This window comes from Bufo bufo, chromosome 4, assembly GCF_905171765.1.
Source record: "Bufo bufo chromosome 4, aBufBuf1.1, whole genome shotgun sequence".
Lineage (NCBI taxonomy): Eukaryota > Metazoa > Chordata > Amphibia > Anura > Bufonidae > Bufo > Bufo bufo.
Genome location: NC_053392.1, coordinates 65,987,304 through 66,009,553, shown reverse-complemented (window position 1 = coordinate 66,009,553; position 22,250 = coordinate 65,987,304). Strand labels below are relative to the sequence as shown.

The window sequence follows — 22,250 nt, the reverse complement described above, 5'->3', positions numbered from 1 at the left end:
GGTTTAATGTGGACAAATGTAAAGTTCTGCATCTTGGTAGTAATAATCTCTGTGCTTCATATGTCCTAGGTGATGTAACACTGGGAGAGTCACTTATAGAGAAGGATTTGGGTGTCCTTGTGGATGGTAGATTAAATTACAACATACAATGTCAATCAGCTGCTTCTAAGGCCACCAGGATATTGTCATGCATTAAACGAGGCATGGACTCGTGGGGCAGGGATGTAATATTACCGCTTTACAAGGCGTTGGTGCGGCCTCATCTGGAATATGCAGTTCAGTTCTGGGCACCAGTCCATAGAAAGGACGCTCTGCAGCTGGAAAAAGTACAGATGAGAGCGACTAAACTGATAAGGGGCATGGAGGGTCTTAGTTATGAAGAAAGATTAAAAGAATTGCATTTATTTAGTCTTGAGAAGAGATGTCTAAGGGGGGACATGATTAACCTGTACAAGTATATAAATGGGCCATACAAAAAATACGGTGAAAAACTGTTCAGTGTAAAATGCGCTGAAAAGACAAGGGGGCACTGCCTCCGACTGGAGAAGAAAAAGTTCAGTCTCCGGAAGAGTCAAAACTTCTTTACTGTAAGAACGGTGAATCTGTGGAATAGACTTCCTCAGGACGTGGTCACAGCAGGAGCAGTGGACAGTTTTAAAAAGGGTTTTAATGAATTCTTAAAAGTAAACAACATTAATGCTTCTGAAAATGTGTAGAAATCTGAGTCTCACTTCCTTTTGGGATTCGCGTCCCCACCTATCCCTTGGTTGAACTTGATGGACGTCTTTTTTCTATGTAACTATATAAGTAGACAGGGCCAGCAATAGCATAGTGAAGCACAAATTACTGCTGCTCTCTCCAAAGTATTCAACTGTATCATCATCCTGAGGATGGTAATACATTTCAGTTCAGGAGGGCAATTGCGGCCGTTGAGCTTTAAATCATTATGTGCCTGGCCTAAGGCCATCAGGAGAGCTTGGGTGGCCCCCTGGGCATGGGCCAACGGGAAATTTACCTGTAGGGTCTATGGCCAATCCGCCCCTGCCATCCATTGCTCCAATTGCTCTGCTAGGATCGATTTAAAGCCGGCAGCTTAGGGGGCTTGCACTTTCTTAGGGTTTGTGTCCATTCTTTTGCAGCTAGTGGCAGTTGAAGGATGGAACTGAGCATGTGCGACCTTCTCAGTGAGCAGGGCAGAGAAATTAGAAAATCAGCGAACAGCAGGTGGCGCTATACAGATAGATTTAATTGAATAACTCAGTAGCTGTAATACATTTTTAATTACATTCAAATACAAAACTGTTGTCCAGTTGCTGGTATGAAAAATGTAGAATGTTTTTCATAGGAAAACCGCTTGAACCAAATCCAAGAAGACGTAAGGATGGAAACATCTGTATATGAATACAGTAAGGGACGCCCTCCCATAGCTCTGTAATGGGGATGCCTCCCTGTATCATCTCTCCTCTAGGACCAGAAAGCAGTGAATACAAAATCAATGCACCCATGCCAAAAAGAGCAAGATCAAGATTGTCTTTCTGCAGTGAAAATTAAATTTTATTTAAAAGAGACCAGGGAGAGCCTGCTTACAGAATGGAAATGTTAAAAATGAAATGATTAATCGGCCATCTAAGATAACATTTACTCAACTCATCCCCGGAGCTTAATTTAAAAATGTCAGATGTTTTCCATCTATTGTCGGTGGTATTCATGTTTTTTTCCCCATCATTATTAATAAAAACAAGTAGAAAAAAAAAAAAACGAATAACTAAAATTGTCTGTAAAGTGTTAACTCATGAATGTTGTCAGATAATTAAAGGGATCCTGTCATGTTGAACATGGTGTCTGCATGTTATAAAGCAGGAGGAGCGGAGCAGGTGTATTTATAATTTTATAGAAAAAGATTCAGTATAACTTCTGTATTTAATTCATTAGAATTTCTACTCGTTCTGGGTTTCGGAGTCCAGTGGGTGGTGCTACACTAGTGGGTGATGTGCTGTACATTGTTTTCTACTGCCTGGATTTTAGCTACCAAGAAAACGTGAGTGCTGGAACTTTGTCTTACCACTAATGCTACAGAGGCTCAGCTGCCTGTTCCGTGCACGCGGGTGATCCAGGTGATTAAGTGAGCTGGACTTTTCTTTATGCATAATCCTACATTGTGCATACTCACCGAGAAGGACCACCCACTGGACTCCTAAACCCTGAATGAGCAGAGATTTCTCAAGGTTTGTGCTCATTCTAGAAAGGTGCAGGACTGAGTTTAAAAAAAATCCTGCAATGTAAAAATGCTTTACAAAAATAGAAGTGTTATTAGTTTATTTTTATCGATTAGCACAAGGCAAAGGGAATGAACAAAAGAGAAATCGAAATGAAATCAGTATTTGATATAACCAATTTTGCCTTCAAAACAGCCTCAGTTCTTTTAGGTGCACTTGTACACACGGCAGGGAGGGTGTTCCAGACATCTTGGGGCACTAAGGGTACTTTCACACTTGCGTTTTTCTTTTCCGGCACTGAGTTCCGTCCTAGGGGCTCAATACCGGAAAAGAACTGATCAGTTTCATCCCCATGCATTCTAAACGGAGAGAAATCCTTCAGGATGCATCAGGATGTCATCAGTTCAGTCACTGAGAGGCATTTTGGATGGAGACCGGTAAAAATGTGAAAAAAAAATAGAAACGGATACGCTTCTCCGTATGACAAACGGAGAGACGCATCCGTTCTTGCAATGCTGTCCGTTTGCATGCAGGTTGCCTGATCCGGCAGGCAGTTCCGGCAATCTACTGTGGATGTAGGTTTGTTCAAATGCTTCTGTCTCTTCATGTAATCTAGATAGATTAGATGTTGTTGAGATCAGGGTCCTGTGGGGACCATGTCATAACCTCTAGGAATCCTTGTTCTTATTTACTCTGAAGATAGTTCTTAAAGGTTTTTTTCCAAGATTTTGATACTGATGACCTATCTTCTGGATAAGCCATCAGTATCTGATCAGTGGGAGTCTGACACTCGGGAGCCCCACCGATCAGCTGTTTCAGAAGGCATCGGTGCCAGTGGCTTAGCATGGGTTGCCATCACTTGGGGCAAGCCAAGTATTGCACCCCCCCCCAACCTGTGGCCATGCCCTTATAATACCTATAATGAGTAGATGTCACCTGCAGTCCTATGTAACACCACAGATAACACAGTGATAACTCTCTGAGTACAGATAATGTTGAAGATGGATGTATGGACCCAGAATTCAGAACACGCACAGTGTGACCTGAAGTCTGGGGCCAGGATGCGTCAGGGTGGGTCAAATTCTTAATCTCCTCTGCCTAACCCTACTGTGAAACAGATATTTGGATGGACATTACATCGCTATTAAATATACAGGAGAATACAGTACCATACCTGTTACATCCAGTGACCTCTCCTGGGATGTAGACTCTTTCCTCAACGTCTTCATTCGGAGATAGGACCGTCATGATACCTTCTTTCAGCCGCTTTTCGTCTCTGCAGAGTTTCACAGAAAAAATTTTGATTCCTTACTTTACTATTATCCTCTCCCTCCTGGTGCCTCAACACTGTCATCCTGCTGCCCCCCAATACCCCCCAATACTGTGCTAGAGCCAGACAGATAGTTCCCCATAATATTATTACCCCTCTATATTATAGTTCCCCTGTATTATTATTATAATGGGCCCCCCTGTATTATTAGAATATTGGACACCTCTGTATTATTGGTATAATGGACCCCTCTGTATTAGTATAGTGGCCCCCTCTGTATTATTAGTTATTAGTATAGTGGCCCCCTCTGTATTATTAGCATAGCGACCCCCTCTTTGTTATTAGTAATATAATGGCCCCCTCTTTGTTATTAGTAATATAGTGGCCCCCTCTTTGTTATTAGTAATATAATGGGCCCCTCTTTGTTATTAGTAATATAATGGGCCCCTCTTTGTTATTAGTAATATAATGGCCCTTCTTTGTTATTAGTAATATATGGGCCCCCTCTTTGTTATTAGTAATATAATGGCCCCCTCTTAGTTATTTGTAATATAGTGGCCCCCTCTTTGTTATTAATAATATAATGGCCCTTCTTTGTTATTAGTAATATAGTGGCCCTTCTTTGTTATTAGTAATATAATGGCCCTTCTTTGTTATCAGTAATATAATGGCCCTCTTTGTTATTAGTAATATAATGGCCCTTCTTTGTTATTAATAATATAATGGCCCTTCTTTGTTATTAGTAATATAATGGCCCTTCTTTGTTATTAGTAATATAATGGCCCTCTTTGTTATTAGTACTATAATGGCCCCTCTTTGTTATTAGTACTATAATGGCCCTTCTTTGTTATTAGTAATATAATGGCCCTCTTTGTTATTAGTACTATAATGGCCCCCTCTTTGTTATTAGTAATATAATGGCCCTTCTTTGTTATTAATAATATAATGGCCCTTCTTTGTTATTAATAATATAATGGCCCTTCTTTGCTATTAATAATATAATGGCCCCCTCTTTGTTATTAATAATCTAATGGCCCCCTCTTTGCTATTAATAATATAATGGCCCCCTCTTTGCTATTAATAATATAATGGCCCCCTCTTTGCTATTAATAATATAATGGCCCTTCTTTGTTATTAATAATATAATGGCCCTTCTTTGTTATTAGTAATATAATGGCCCCCTCTTTGTTATTAATAATATAATGGCCCCCTCTTTGCTATTAATAATATAATGGCCCCCTCTTTGCTATTAATAATATAATGGCCCCCTCTTTGTTATTTGTAATATAATGGCCCCCTCTTTGTTTTAATACTTACCTCTCTTCCACTCCATCAGCAATTGAGGCGTCCCGGCGCAGGCGGTCACGAACACATCAATGTGACCTCCTGCGCTGCGTCATCACATCATCTCGCGAGACCCGACGCAGAAGGTCTCAGGGAGGTAATCGCGATCTCCTGCGTCGCTCTACTGCCTCATAGGCTTCAGGCATAGTGACCTGAAGCCTATGAGGCATAATAGAGGGGAGCGCCGATGGCTTCTCTGTGCTCACCAAGAACAGCGCCGTACATTGTATAGTGGCTGTGCTTAGTATAGCACTCAGCCCCATTCACTTCAATACCAAGAACATCCGCTATACGCTGTGCTCAGTAAGCTGCGAGAAGGCGGCAGGGCTCACAGGAGCGCCGATGCCTTCTCAAACAGTTGATCAGCAGGGATCCCAGGTGTCTGACCACAAACGGTCAGGATGAGGATAGGTCATCAGTAAACCCCTTTAATCACATTGGATGAATGTTTAGGGTTTGGGATCGTTGTCCTGCTGCAGAATAATTTTGATGATTGTCAGTTTTCTTAGGAGAAATCTCCCTGGAAGGAAACTGTCAATCATCAGCAGGTGGGCGGGGAGGGCAGGAGCTCATGAATACCTGGGACTCTTCCCAGGCAGCTGTGACTCTATTCCAGGCCTGGGCTGTGAGTTATCTCACTAGTTCATGCGGCCCTCAGTGAGACAATTCTGCAGCATCTCCTCCTGTTGTTCCTACTAGAAGTTTATGAATAAGTTTCCAACTGGGTGTTAACAGTTGGAGTTGTGGCCCAGCCCAGCCGGCCAGGGTCCAATCAGTGAAAGGGATTGAGAACACCTAGGTGAAATTGTTTTTGCATAAATTTACAGTAGGGATAATAGAGAAACAGCACAACGCACGGTTATAAGAAAATTTGCCCCAGAATTGTAATTGCATGAGAAATACAAGTATTTACTAAAAACAGACAGGTCCTCTTTAAATGATAAAATGGTAGCTGCCTGAAGCCCCCTCTAGGGGGAGCCTTCTATTTACTGTCTTATTATTGTTTTCTAAAAAAAATATAAATGCCTAATTTCTTCTTTTTCACTTTTGTCCAGGACTCTGGAAGAGAACGTGTACACGATTTCCCTATCCCTGGCTCAGCGGTACAGAGTCCCTCTGTGGGAGGTCTACATGACGCACTTGGAGTACCTGTTCTGTGACAGTGGGTGCGTATTCCACTCCGTTATTAGATAGCTGACTACTATTGTGTGTTTCCAGAACTGAACTCTACAGCTTTTCGTGTCCACCATGTGCAAATTTTTGTATCTTAAAATAGAATCCAAGTCAGCCTAAAAAACTGGGTCATTTTGTACCTGATTTGATTCGTTTTAGAACTTTTTTTCAAGTTATTTATTTTTTACTCCTTTCACATCCGTAGCAGCTTTCATAATTTTGATGCACGACCTCTTGAAACGAACGGTGGTATAGCGTCCCTCACTGTCAGACATCTGAGCTAAAAAAAATGCACAACATTCTGGTAACCTGAAAAAAAGAAGAACTCTACATCTAGCTTAAAGATGTTTTCCGGCACTTAGAGATTGTCAGCCATTCCACAGGACAGGTCAAATATATCTGATCAGTGGGGTCCAGCACTCCCTCTGTTTTGGGCAGCCACCGGTGTCGGAAACTATACAGTGGACAGAACCGGAAGCAGACAGTGCCGTTCACTATGTAGTGGTCATGCCAGGTACTGCAGCTCAGTTCCCATTAAATGAATAGATGCTGAGCTGTAGTGCGCCTGGAAACTACACAGTGGACAGAACTCTTAATTCACTTTATAGTTTTTCGGTGACTGCCTGAAACAGCTTATTGGTTGGGGTGCTTTGTGTCGGACTCCCACTGCTCTGATATTGATGACATATCCTGAGTATAGGTCATCAATAGGGATGAGTGAAGTGGTACCTTGGAACCGAGTTCGGGAAATGTTTTTTTACAGTAGAAATTGATTTATGAAGTTATTATGCGAAGTCTCGCAAAACTTCGAGAAGTAATAATTTTGGCTCATAGGAGCCAATACATTCTAATACTGTACAGAGCAGTATTCAAATCAAGTATTATGCGAATCGACTTCGGATGATGCATCTGAAGTCGATTCCCTCATCCCTAGTCATCAATATCTAATTCTTAGGGAACCCCTTTATGTTGTGAATGGAGGCGAAAACAACAACTAAAATATTTCTGCTGTTTCTTAACGTTTTATTGGAAGGTGCAGTACTTTCATTTTATTACATTTCTTTTGAATACAGAATAAATGTAATACAATTGATTGGAAACTTTCAGAATTTGAAAGGGTTATCTCTTGGGGTCCCCCTGTTAACCCAAGAAAGGAGGGGTCCCCGAGTCCGTTTACGTCAGTCCCATAGAAGTGAATGGAGCCGTGGACAGTAGATGGCGGACTACCGCTACATTCTGAAAAAGATCTTGTGGACCCCTCTTTTTCTGGATTCCACAGTGTCTCAGCAGTACCTGCAATCCATTATTTATCACCAGTGCATTGTAAAGCCTGTTTGGTATGGTTATTACAAAATGTCTTCATTAAGATTCTTGGAAGGAACTGATTCTGGTTGCGGAGATCCAGCTGGTCGAGAGGAGCCTTCAAGCCAATGCTCACTGATAAGAATAGCATGCCTCCAGAAGGAAGAACAGTTGATACAATTTTTCTTCCTTCTGGATTAGAAGTACTGTATCTTTGCATACTTTTCCCAGGGTGTATTGCCTGTCAACTGGATCTGTATAGGGAGAAGCAGTAACTTCTTTAATCTTTTGCGGCCCCATTGGGCTGGGTTCACACGGGCGTTGCGGGAAAAGGTGCGGGTGTGTTGCGGGAACATACGTGATTTTTCCGCGCGAGTGCAAAACATTGTAATGCGTTTTGCACGCGCGTGAGAAAAATCGGCATGTTTGGTACCCAAACCCGAACTTCTTTACAGAAGTTCGGGTTTGGGATCGGTGTTGTGTAGATTGTATTATTTTCCCTTATAACATGGTTATAAGGGAAAATAATAGCATTCTTAATACAGAATGCATAGTACAATAGCGCTGGAGGGGTTAAAAAAATAAAATAAATAAATTTACTCACCTTAATCCACTTGCTCGCGCAGCCCGGCTTCTCTTTTGTCTTCTTCTTTGCTGTGTACAGGAAAAGGACCTGTGTTGACGTCACTCCGGTCATCACATGGTCCATCACATGATCTTTTACCATGGTGATGGATCATGTGATGGACAATGTGATGACCGGAGTGACGTCACCACAGGTCCTTTTCCTATACACAGCAAAGAAGAAGACAGAGTTAAAAAAAATTTTTGTTTTTTTTTAACCCCTCCAGCCCTATTGTACTATGCATTCTGTATTCAGAATGCTATTATTTTCCCTTATAACCATGTTATAAGGGAAAATAATAATGATCGGATCTCCATCCCGATCGTCTCCTAGCAACCGTGCGTGAAAATCGCACCGCATCCGCACTTGCTTACTGATGCTTGCGATTTTCACTCAGCCCCATTCACTTCTATGGGGCCTGCGTTGCGTGATAAACGCACAATATAGAGCATGCTGCGATTTTCACGCAACGCATAAGCTCATGTGCACAGCCCCATAGAAATGAATGGGTCGGGATTCAGTGCGGGTGCAATGCATTCACCTCCCGCATTGCACCCGCGCGGAGATCTCGCCCGTGTGAACTCAGCCTTGAAATGAATGAATGGGTCAGTTTGTGGAAGGGATGCAGACGCAGAAATACGGTCATCTGAATGGACCCTAAGGCACATATAGAACTTGTCTTATCTTTTTGTTCCTTCAACCCACCATTATTTACATATTACAGTGTTTAGAGGAGATACTGACTTACCTTAAGGAGATCAGCTGTGTATGGAGACTTAGATGTATTGCTGCATGGGGAAATCATATGCCAAGAGGTATCTCCCAGAGAATCAAAACCATCTCACTAGTGCCCTCTATTAGAAGAGGTTCAAAAGTATTACTTTTTAACAAGGTTGGAAACATGACTGGAAAATAGCCAAGCCAAATATCCATCCAAGGCATCTCACTCATCCAGCCAGAATCCTACTCCAGATTGATGGGGGTGTGGACACCCTAAAACAGATGTCTGCAGATGAATTATTAGCTTGGCTATTTTCCCTTGCCATGTTCCAAGACTCGTGGGGAGCTACTTCTAAAAGGTGGCCCTAGTGAGATGGCTCTTTTTCTCTGGGAGATACCTCTTTGTATATTATAGTGTCTTAGGCTGGGTACTGAATCTCCTTAAAGAGACCAGTCCTGTATGAAAACCTACTGGAAGTACTCCATGGTATGTCGAGATGGCTCTCTTCCTTTGGAGGTACCTCTTTGTATATTAAAGTGTAAAATACTTGATTTCTTTAATATGCTTATGTTTCCGATGAGCATACTGGAAGAACCTAAACAGTCTTGCAGCATGGAGAGGCAGTCTGACCTCAAAGGTGGTCACCCAGACATAAAGTCAAATTGTCACTAGACAACAGGAAATACATACAGCACAATCGGGCACCACAGCCTAAAGGGTTCCAGAGTACAGTGACAGACGCCATCAGGTGTCTCAGTCCATATTGATCATGAATATCCTCTGTGTATTGTGAAGTGTTCTCTCCAGATAAAGACAGAGAGATTTATAACTTTCTAAGGAGCGAATCACGGAGTAACATAAAAAGCCTTCCCCAGAATAGCACAGCCTTGCCTTTCATCATTATCTCTGCCCGCTTTCATGGTCAGCACTTCTGGGACATGTTCTGCGGTTCGCTGCTCCGTTCCTGGAAGTTCTACATGGAAAGCACAGAGGGCAGCTCTCTTGAGAAGACAGCACATGGCTTGTCATATGTACTTCAAGTAATCTGCTACCTTCGGTAGAAGTGAGCAGATATTCATAGAAATAAAGACACATGAATTATTATTAGTAGGTGCCATCTTGGTGGCAAGTCTCTCACCCAAAAAGCACAGGCTGGACACAGTGTGCACTATATCTAATTACATACAGTCAGGTCCATAAATATTGGGACATCGACACAATTCTAACATTTTTGGCTCTATACACCACCACAATGGATTTGAAATGAAACAAACAAGATGTGCTTTACCTGCAGACTGTCAGCTTTAATTTGAGGGTATTTACATCCAAATCAGGTGAACGGTGTAGGAATTACAACAGTTTGCATATGTGCCTCCCACTTGTTAAGGGACCAAAAGTAATGTCCCAAGAACAAGCAGGAACTGAAGACAGTTGCAGTAGAGGCCTGGCAGAGCATCACCAGGGATAATACCCAGCGTCTGGTGATGTCTATGCGTTCCAGACTTCAGACTGTAATTGACTGCAAAGGATTTGCAACCAAGTATTAAAAAGTGAAAGTTTGATTTATGATTATTATTATGTCCCATTACTTTTGGCCCCTTAACAAGTGGGAGGCACATATGCAAACTGTTGTAATTCCTACACCGTTCACCTGATTTGGATGTAAATCCCCTCAAATTAAAGCTGACAGTCTGCAGGTAAAGCACATCTTGTTTGTTTAATTTCAAATCCATTGTGGCGGTATATAGAGCCAAAAATGTTAGAATTGTGTTGATGTCCCAATATTTATGGACCTGACTGTATATCTTTGCTTATTAGATCATGTCGGCCAAAGCTAAAGACTCCTCCAAAAAGAAGAGTGACCCTTTGAAGGAGACTCTGGTTTGGCTGACAGCTGATTTGCATACTATTTCTCCCATGGAGTATTGCCTGATAGTAAGGATCCATACACCTGTTAAGTCTCTTAAATAAGCTCATTAACATCTGCATTTTCCTCTTGATTGGGGTTGACCAGGATCAGGGAAAAAGGTGTCTTCTGCATTGGAACATGTCAATTATTGCAGCTTGGTGGTATTTACTTTAAAGGGGTTATCTGGGATTTTGATATTGGTAGCATACAGTTAGGATAGGTCATCGATATCAGATTGGTCCAAGTCGTAGCAGTTCTGCCGATCTGCTTGAAGAGGCCGGGCGCTCTGTGAACGCTTACGTCATGTTCATCGGTCACATGGCCTAGGTGCAGCTCCGTCCCGTTCAAGTGAATAGGCCTGAGCTGCAATAACATGCATGGTGCCATGCTTGGTAAGCTGCGAGGAGGCTGCAACACTCACCGGTGCTTCAGTGTGCGAAGCGGCCTCTTGGGACATGTTGGTTGGGTCTGGCAAAGGATTTTGTCTTGCCAACCAAAGTGTTTTGGCCTGCCCAGCTTAAAAGGGCATTTCAGTTTTTATTGCAAATTAAACACTCTACCCTGGATCGTTGCAAATCCCAAATCTGAGTTGCAGCACGATCAATATAAGATGCTCGGTCTTAGAAAATATAACGTAAGATAAAATGATCGGCTCAAAGAGAAACTTTGCTGAACATCTTAACCGAATACAGGTTACAGATTCAAGATGGATCTGTCAAATCAGCAGGTTGTTTAACTCTTACAAAGCACAGCAAGATGCTTCTTCTCCAAAAGACAGATTTAATGTACTCACAGAATTTCCATAGAAAATCTCATATCAGTAAAAAAAAAAAACACAGGACATCCATAGTCCACGTGCATAACGGCCCAACTCAAGCTTCGCCTAGGGGCTTATGCCCTCCCTGTGCTAGAAAGGACTCTTTAGTTAGGCTGCGTTCACAGTTGCGTTCTCAGTTCTGGCACAAATGTCGGCTGGAGAAAAAATTGTATTTCTCTGGCAGAAAATCCGAATTTATGCCGGAAATCGGCCAGATCACCACCCAATCCCATTATGGTCAAAGGGGATCTGGTGGTACATGATCGTGTCCAGCAATGCCGGAAACTGTGATCTTCGGTAGCCTGATCCCCTGTCTGATCAGGCTACCGGATTCCCAACACAATTGTGAACGCAGGCTGAGAGGAGTAATACAATGCTATGATTTATACTTCTTTAGTGTAGTACTTCTTTACTTCTATACTTCTTTACTTTAGTAAGATTCTTGCTAATGGCAAAACCTTTGTTTAAGAAGGTTTCCATCTTTATCGGCATCTTCTTATGCACAAAGTGTGGTGACGTCTTGAGTCGTTTTAACTTCCCCTTCCATCCTACAACCTTATTTAATATCTGGTTATCGTTCTCAGCGGCTGAGACTGGTGCACATCATTACTATTTTCATCCCTCTCTTATATTAGATTAATCCCGTTGAGCCGTGTGTAAATCATGCCCATCCAGCCTCATCTATCCTCGCCTCCCGCTCTGTTTTCTAATTTGTGCTGCTTCCTCTTGTTTGTTTTCTGTTATTTTTCACCCAGAGCTTCTCCTTATCTTATGATTTTTTTGTCAACTTCTTGCTTTCTTCTTGCCTTTAATGTAGAAGACGAATCTGTGCAGATATATCACAGGAGCCGCTTGCTGTTTAGCCCTTTTCAAAGGCAGATATTTATTCATGACCACAGAAGGCACTTGCCACCGTCCTCTGTTCTACACAGACATGGTAGCTGCTGAAAATGCTGATAAATTGGCCTTGTGCCTGGCCAATTCGAATTATGAAGAAGGAACTGGCATCTAACATTCTTTTTGAAGTAATGATAATCTACAGATGAACTGGTTGCTTTTTACTACTTACCTAGAAACACATCTCTTAAAGGGGTTGTCTGTAAATATATAATTTCTAACAGTTGCCAGCATCCTGCCTCCTGTACTGAAAGGATCATACTTACCTATTCACCACCACTCCAGTCCTCAGGGGTTTGTTTTCTTCCTCCCCAGCGTGGGAATGGTCACCTGATCACCTTCAGCTAATTACTCGCTTCAGCGCCGGTCATGTATCCACAAGAAGCACATCACTGCTGAAGCCAGTGGTTGGCTGAAGAGGATTAGGTGACCATGCCCATGCTAGGGATGAAGAAAACGAACTCCAGAGGACTGAAGCGGCGGAGAGCAGGTAAGTAGGATTCTTTCAGTATGGGAGACAGGCTGTGCGCCAACTATTAGACAGTATGTATTGCTGGACAACCCCTTAAGACCAGTAGCTCTAGTATGAAAGTGTCTGACATATAGGCACCCCATACAGATCAAGACAGTCTAGTTCAGTAATTACCAATGATGCTATGGGGTGACATATTAAAGCATTTTTTCAAAGCTAGACTTCGAGATTTTTTTCTTTAGTTATTTTTTCCCTCCCTCATTTAATCCATAATAAAAGGCTATATCCTTACTATATTGAGAATGGATGTTTTCTATACTTAGAAAGCTAATACATATTACTGATGTCTTTATAATCCTATATTATGCCTGTGGACAAACCATCAATATGTATTGTGGGTTAAATGAGGGAGAGAAAAAAAATCAAAGTCTCTCCTGGTATTTCCATGTACTTGCAAGGCTGACCACCTAATGCCAGACTACAGCCTTATCATATTAAGAAAAGTGGTTTTATATACTTAGAAAGCTAAGACATATTACTGGTTTGTTTATAATCATATATTGTGCCTGTGAATAAACTAGTAATATGTATCAGCTTTCTGGGCATAGGAAACCTTTATTCTCAACATGGTAAGGCCATAGTAAGTAGTGTATATGATATGAATATGCTAGGACACAGCTCTGCACACAGCATGCTGATGTCTAGCCCTGTCAATAAAGTGGATGGGGGGTGTTAAAAAAGCAGTGCTCCAAGGATTCAGGCCTGCTCCTGGTCCTCCAATGTGCTCATTTGCATATTAATAAAAATGTTGATATCTCTGCAGCTGTTTAACAGACAAGCAACACTAAGGTATCGCTTTAATCAGCATGATCAACCCTACCAGTCAGTCTAATAGGTTTGATCATGCTGACAGAGGCTCTTTAAGTGATAGGTGACATCCACTGTCCAAATTCACAGACATCCAGGAACATACACCCTGTACAGAATTATTAGGCAAATGAGTATTTTGACCACATCATCCTCTTTATGCATGTTGTCTTACTCCAAGCTGTATAGGCTCGAAAGCCTACTACCAATTAAGCATATTAGGTGATGTGCATCTCTGTAATGAGAAGGGGTGTGGTCTAATGACATCAACACCCTATATCAGGTGTGCATAATTATTAGGCAACTTCCTTTCCTTTGGCAAAATGGGTCAAAAGAAGGACTTGACAGGCTCAGAAAAGTCAAAAATAGTGAGATATCTTCCAGAGGGATGCAGCATTCTTAAAATTGCAAAGCTTCTGAAGCGTGATCATCGAACAATCAAGCGTTTCATTCAAAATAGTCAACAGGGTCGCAAGAAGCGTGTGGAAAAACCAAGGCGCAAAATAACTGCCCATGAACTGAGAAAGGTCAAGTGTGCAGCTGCCAAGATGCCACTTGCCACCAGTTTGGCCATATTTCAGAGCTGCAACATCACTGGAGTGCCCAAAAGCACAAGGTGTGCAATACTCAGAGACATGGCCAAGGTAAGAAAGGCTGAAAGACGACCACCACTGAACAAGACACACAAGCTGAAACGTCAAGACTGGGCCAAGAAATATCTCAAGACTGATTTTTCTAAGGTTTTATGGACTGATGAAATGAGAGTGAGTCTTGATGGGCCAGATGGATGGGCCCGTGGCTGGATTGGTAAAGGGCAGAGAGCTCCAGTCCGACTCAGACGCCAGCAAGGTGGAGGTGGAGTACTGGTTTGGGCTGGTATCATCAAAGATGAGCTTGTGGGGCCTTTTCGGGTTGAGGATGGAGTCAAGCTCAACTCCCAGTCCTACTGCCAGTTTCTGGAAGACACCTTCTATAAGCAGTGGTACAGGAAGAAGTCTGCATCCTTCAAGAAAAACATGATTTTCATGCAGGACAATGCTCCATTACACGCGTCCAAGTACTCCACAGCGTGGCTGGCAAGAAAGGGTATAAAAGAAGAAAATCTAATGACATGGCCTCCTTGTTCACCTGATCTGAACCCCATTGAGAACCTGTGGTCCATCATCAAATGTGAGATTTACAAGGAGGGAAAACAGTACACCTCTCTGAACAGTGTCTGGGAGGCTGTGGTTGCTGCTGCACGCAATGTTGATGGTGAACAGATCAAAACACTGACAGAATCCATGGATGGCAGGCTTTTGAGTGTCCTTGCAAAGAAAGGTGGCTATATTGGTCACTGATTTGTTTTTGTTTTGTTTTTGAATGTCAGAAATGTATATTTGTGAATGTTGAGATGTTATATTGGTTTCACTGGTAAAAATAAATAATTGAAATGGGTATATATTTGTTTTTTGTTAAGTTGCCTAATAATTATGCACAGTAATAGTCACCTGCACACACAGATATCCCCCTAAAATAGCTAAAACTAAAAACAAACTAAAAACTACTTCCAAAAATATTCAGCTTTGATATTAATGAGTTTTTTGGGTTCATTGAGAACATGGTTGTTGTTCAATAATAAAATGAATCCTCAAAAATACAACTTGCCTAATAATTCTGCACTCCCTGTAGAAGCATCCGATTTATCTTTGGACTTCCAAACCATCAACCCATCCTTTATTCCCATGTGTTCATCAACAGATTTTCGCTTCAGATTGACAGAATTACTTGAATTCCCCCTACTTTGTAGTTTGAAAATTGGACTGTTCAACCATGTTTCACCAGCTTAAATCTTGCATGGTGGTTTTTGATATGTTCAGTGTCTGCCATTGCTAGGTTGTACCTGACCTCTTTGTATTATTTTCTGCTCCCCTATTTGACGAGTTTACTAGTTCCTCGAAGGAGCGATGCACCCTATACCGTACGTGTCTTGTTATTGTGTCACCATGCCCTAGTAATTCTTACTAAAGGAAGGTCTTTGTTAATTTAAGGATTTTAAGTTAGTCGTCAGAGTCACTCCCGTATTCACATATACCTGCTGGATCTTCATACTTTCTCTGTAGATTTCTGAATGGTCATTCTAACAGAGTAATTTAACTGAAGTGCAAATGGAAGATCTTCTCCTTGCTGGCAGGCTAAGTATAATTTAATCAGGAAAAATTACCTGGATTCATCATCCATTAAAGCAAGTTTTAAAGATTGGTTCTCGTGGATCCTCAGAAGAATTACACTTAAATCATAACGAGTTGCTCATATACAGCAAGAATGAACACTTCATCATTACATATATCTGAGCCCTTGAGGAATTCATTTCCTTTTAGAAATGGAAAATTATAAATGAGAATATGAAATGACATTTGTGACATCTCCAGATGTACCATTATTCACATTGACATCCCTGGCTCAGACTGTGTGTCCTCCAGCGAACAACTGCTTAGCTGCTATTGGTGGGGGAATGGTTTGGTAATTGTTCAGTGTCTCTTCAGCACCTGCAAGGAAAATGAGGAAGTGGTAAATGATCATTTATTTATTTTTTATTTCTAAAGGACTGTCTGGTTTACAATATCCATGTCCACCCTACTAGAACATTGAGAACTGGGCATTTGCATTTAATACTTGTCGTTCAGCTAACAGCTTTGCCTCTGACTACCCAATACACATTCATGTTCAACTTGGCCGAACGTGATTGTGTATTTAATGGGAAGGGTGGAGAAAACGGCTGCTAGACCCTTCTGGTGGTGGCTCATCTCCAGGAGAACAAAAGGGTTGAGTGAAGAGTCAGAAGCTTAACAAACACATTACAGTGTCAGCCAAACCCACCGTTCTCAGGGAGACTAATGTGTTTGAGGACCTTTACTGTCTTACTTCACTGCTGGATTTACATCTACACTGCTGTATAATGTCTTCCATTACTGCTGCTGCTCCTGAAGGTGTGCTATAGAGAGTTATGAAGCAGGATCCCCTGTTAATCCATGTTTTATACTGTATATGGGCAGTATGATTCCATCTAATCTTCAACCACTAGCTCAGAAAAAAAAAAAAAGTGAAACTCCGGCACGGCTGTTCCGGCAGACAAATGGGGTATCGGTCAGACACAAACTGCAGCATACAGCTGTTTGTGTCTGGCCGGTTCTCCGCTTGTCTGCCAGACCCCATTATTCTTTGCCGGAACAGCTTGCCAGAATTCAAACCGGATCCAAGTCGAATTTTCATATGAATCAATACAGGAATTTCTCCAGATGTTAGAAGCATATTTGATAGCAAAATGTATATGTAAAAAACAGGGAGGCAGCCCTACAAGGTATTGTGGTTAGTTTTAAAGTGATTGTGTAGCTGATAGACTCCTTTTACAGGGTAGGTACACTTTTTACATAGTTGTTAAGGTTGAAAAAAGTCCATAAAGTCCAACCTGTAATCCCGCTATATAGATCCACGGAACAAATCCCTGGATCAGTGTCTATCTTCCTTTTAAAAAGGGGTTGGGCCAAAGGGAAAGGTTGTGTAGAACAAGATTTATATACATGGTCATCAGCCTCAATGTTATTTTTAATTAAAAAGTCATCTAAACCTTTTTGGAAGCCATCTTCTGCGGCTATTCTAGAGATTCACAGTCCTTACTGTAAAGAATGCTTATCACGTCTTATGACTGAATTTTTTTTCTCCAGGCGTAGGGAGTGGCCCCTTGTTTTTTTAGGGGGTTTAACACAGAATAGCTTCCCTTGATATTTTTTGTATGGTCCATTTATATATTTGTACAGGTTAATCATGTCCCTTTAGACGTCTTTTTTTTTTAAAGGCTAAACAATTTCAGTTCATTTAATTTTAGCTTCTAACTAAGATCTTCCAGGCCCTTTATGCGTTTAGTTGCTCTCCTCGGTACTTTTTCTAACTCCAGGGCATCCATCTTATGGACTGGTGCCCACTGAGCTGCATATTCCAGTTGAGGCCGCACCAATGCTTTGTATAATGGCAATGTTACATCCCTGTCCTGCGAGTCCATACCTCTTTTAATAAAAGACAAAACTTTAATACAAGACTTCTGCAACTTTTTTATTTTTATTTTTTTGCTCCGATGAATTCACAGTTTAGTGTCTGCAGCTGCTGTGTAGCTTTACATGTCTTCCTGGTTACCAGACCACAATTGCATCCTGTGTAGTCAGATCCTACAGTCATACTCCCCTGTTGCAAAGTACATATCCTTTCAAGGGGTATCACATTCTGGTACCCCTGGTGAACAATTTGCTCCAGGGATGCCATGTAATGGGCATTGGTATGGCCCCCATAATGCATATGGGACATAGATTGTCTTGCTGAGACAACCTCCTTAAAGGCTATGTACACCTTTGGGGGCATTTTATTATTATTATTATTATTATTATTATTACATTGTACTTATTTTGAGCTAAAAATAATTTTTTTCAATTGGTCTTTATGAAAAATATGGCTTCCGTTTTTGTGTACATAGCCGAGATGCTGTAGTAGCTACCTGTGGATTTTCTCTCTTTCATCAGTCAGGCAGCTGACGGGCTCCTTATCTCTGCTCTCTAACATTATAAACACTCATTATAGCTCAGTTCTTATCTTATTGATAAGAATGTGGCTTTAACAAGTGATTATGACCTCTTAGCAGTTTAGAGATGAGGTTTATTAGATGACCGGCACAAAGTAAAAGTACCAGTCACACAGTTAGAAAAACAGTTAACCATTTGTGACAGAACGGCTCAACATTTTTAATTAAGGCCAATTGAAAAAATGAGTAAAATGCAATCATAAACAAAAATTGTCTCTAAAGGTGTAAAATAGCCTTTAGATGGTAGTCACTGTACTTGAAAGTCGTGTTGGTTGAACTTCATGGCTGCAGCGACGGGGAGAATCAAAGCTGCGTGGCTGGAACGGAGGGGGTTCGGTATTTTTTATAGGGATGGGTTTCTGCTGCAAGCTAAATAATGTTAGGTGTCGCAGTAGTTGTAGTATTGATTACATTATAGGTATGCTACTGCGGTGCGGAGTGAGAATCTCGTTAATTCAGCTTTTGTTTCAGCAATGAAACCTAATAAGATGTGTAATGTTTTAAATTCAGAGCTATGAAGAGAGTTCACAGGTTAAGCAGAGCGGTGTACAGAATCATTTTATACTACATTGGTATAATTACCAGTGTCTATGGGATCATAAGTTTTTTTCGCCTGTAAAATTTATTTTAAGACTTGCATACTGTGGCCGCTCGCTTCCTAGTATAGCACCAGTGAATGTCTTACCGGCAGAGTATTACTGTGTAGACGGATCTGTGCCGAAGCTGTGTACAGGAATCAATAAGTGCTATAACCCTCTGCGTAAATCACTTTTATTTCCTAAATATTTAATTAACGCTGCTCACTTGTGAGGCTCAATCCTCCATATCTAACACCTAATGCCCATTCTGAATGCATAAGTCTCCTGAATCATCATCCAAGTCTGGCACAGCACAAAGCAAATCTCAGTCGGAAAGTGGACTTTTAGCTAAAAATTCACTAATTCACAGCTTTGTTGTTAGAGGTGTGAAAATTGTGTTTATTTTTCAACGAATTTTCCGGTTTTCAACGTGTTTTCCGGGATTTTCATATTGATGGCCCATCCTCAGGTTTAGGTCATCAATATGATCAACTGTTTGAGGAAACTGCAACTCTTACCAAAGTGTGGCCTGCTCACAGTTTACCAAGCACAGTGCTGTCCATTGGATACTGGCTCTGCTTTATATCGCAGCTCTGCCCCAAAAACTGACCAATGATTGTGATGTCACACGGCCTAGAAAGAGGCCTAAGCGCTCATGGATCACCACGGCATCTTCGTTTAGCTGATCGGCAGCGGGTTCCTGGACCTCCACCGATCAGATATGAATGACCTGTCCTGGAGATAGGTGGTCTGGAGAAGAAAAAGTTCAGTCTCCGGAGGCATCAGGGCTTCTATATTGTACTATATTGCTTCTATACTCTGTATTGTACTGTGAATCTGTGGAATAGTCTACCTCAGGACGTGCTCACAATCAGAAACAATAGGTATTTTTTAGATGAATTCTTAAAATTCAATAACATTAATACTTATGAAAATGTTTATTATAAGTCTGGGTCTCACTCCCCTTTTTCCAGAATTCACATCCCCACTTATAACTTGGTTAAACTTGATGGGCTTGTTTAGTTTTTTCAACTGTGTTATGTAACTATAATATAAAAATCCTGGAAACCCCCTTTAAATGTAAGTTAGAGACTTTCCCCATTACCAGAAACAAGAGGATAGGGTGTAAGTGTGAACTGAACAGGACTAAGACTAAGGAAAACTTTTGGTCGGAACCTGAGTGGAAGAGCTTGCATCCAGTGCCGATAGAGGATTGAGCACTGAGCAGACTATCTTCCCTTTAGAGGTCAGCACACAGGAGCGCGGGGAACACTTTTAAGTTACGTTTGAATTCCAAAAGCCTTATCCAACTGAAGATAAGGCTACCGGAACTGACCCCATCAGGCATTGCTGGATACAACAACAGTATGCCTCCAGACCCCCGTATGCTTTTCTGGTATAAATGCCAGGTTTCGGCCAGACAAATACTGCATGCACAATTTTTGTCCATCTGACAGATGGCAGTTATGCCAGAACAGCCCGTCTGATCAGCCTACCGGATTCCAATGCTACTGGAGCCTCCCCGTGTGAACTTTATATACCCTTTGGCTGGTTTCACACGAGCGAGTTTCACGCATTAGACTCGCAACCTGAGTATGTGGCAGCTCCTGTCCTGACATCCAAGCACTGACGAGGGTCGCATAGCATTATATTGATTTATGATGCAATGTAACCCACATAATGCTGTCAGTGTTATCCAATACATAAATCAATATAATGCTATGCGACCCCGTCAGTGCTGGGAGGTCAGGACTGGAGCTGTCTCATAGTAAAGCTGCGAATCCGGAGTGTGGAACTGGCTCGTCTGAAAAGGGCCTAATAGGACTTATGGGCATTTTTTATTTATTTTTTTATATGGGAAAACCTGTTACAAGATACATTATACTGCTGTGATCTAGATGAATAAAAAACCTCATGATGAGCCTCGGCCTGGTGCTCTGGTCACCGGTTTTCAGAAATGTAATATTTTAGCTTCCCGGAATGCTGATTTCCCGATTCTTATTCCATTTGTGTGGGCTGAATATTGAAGAACGTGTTCAATACAACTGTGATTTGGAGAACCCAATTATTCTCATAATAAGCACTGCCCATGCCTGGATCAATGAAAACTGAGAATTTCTCCTACACACATAGGATGAGGATGATTCCAGAGATAAACTGAATGTCAATATTCATTACCTGACGTCCTATAGCTGCACGCAGTGTATTCAGCAGAGTGAGGGGCAAGACTGACTGTAGAGGACTGGTGATGTTAGAGTAAGAGTTATCTAAGTTTGACTGGGGATGTCACAGAGTGAGTGGGCAGAGTTATCTCTGGACTGGTGGCATCACAGAGTGAGCAGGCAGAGTTATCTCTGTTGGACTGGTGATGTCACAGAGTGAGCAGGCAGAGTTATCTTATTTGGACTAGTGATGTCACAGAGTGAGTTGGCAGAGTTATTGCTGATGTGCTGGTGACATCACAGAGTGAGCAGACAGCGTTATCTCTGGTGGACTAGAGATGTCACAGAATGAGTGAGCAGATTTATAACAGTTGGACTGGTGATGTCACTGAGTGAGCAGGCAGAGTTATCTCTGTTGGACTGGTGATGTCACAGAGTGAGCAGGCAGAGTTATCTCTGTTGGACTGGTGATGTCACAGAGTGAGCAGGCAGAGTTATCTCTGTTGGACTGGTGATGTCACAGAGTGAGCAGGCAGAGTTATCTCTGTTGGACTGGTGATGTCACAGAGTGAGTGGGCAGAGTTATCTGGTGGACTGGTGATATCACAGTTAGTTGACAGAGTTATCTCTGGTGGAATGGTGATGTCACAGTGAGTTGACAGTTATCTCTTGTGGACTGGTGATGTCACAATGAGTTGGCAGAGTTATCTCTTGTGGACTGGTGATGTCACAGTGAGTTGACAGAGTTATCTCTGGTGGACTGGTGATGTCACAGAATGAGTAGGCAGAGTTATTTGGTGAGTATTAGCGATGTCATAGAGAAAAATGTATTTTTTGTGTGTGGAGGATTGGTGATGTCACACAGTGAAATGTTACGATTATCTGGTGAGGTCACAGAGAGAAATGTCATTGTTAGAGAATAAAAATAGTGGACAACACTTCCACTTTTGTGAGGCCCTATATTTTTGTTGGGTATGAAAGTAAAAATGGTTTTCTTCAAGTTTTATTATATTTTTAGTAGAAACTACACAATTCCATATGAAAGTGGGTATTGAGGTGGTATGATAGAATAGAAAGATTCCAGTGGGAAGTTCTACTTTCAGACCTTTTAGATTTCATGCACGCGGCCATATGTGTTTTGCGATCTGCAAACCACGGATCCACAAATCATGGATCCCGTTTTTTTGCAATGTCCTATCCTTGTCGAGAAAACAGAACCTAATAGGAACCTGCTCCTGGGTTTGGATTACAAATACCGATGAGGAATACTGACCTTGTGAAAGGGGCC

General features: G+C 41.6%; 1 protein-coding gene across 1 annotated transcript in view; it reads left to right on the top strand.

The window, feature by feature from the left end:
* The window catches only part of NBAS (NBAS subunit of NRZ tethering complex), a 708,772-nt gene that overhangs the window by 461,067 nt on the left and 225,455 nt on the right, over nt 1–22,250 (top strand). Inside the window, exon 42 of the mRNA XM_040427340.1 lies at nt 5,886–5,996. Within this exon, the coding sequence (XP_040283274.1) occupies nt 5,886–5,996 (111 nt within the window). The remainder of the gene's footprint in view (nt 1–5,885; nt 5,997–22,250) is intronic.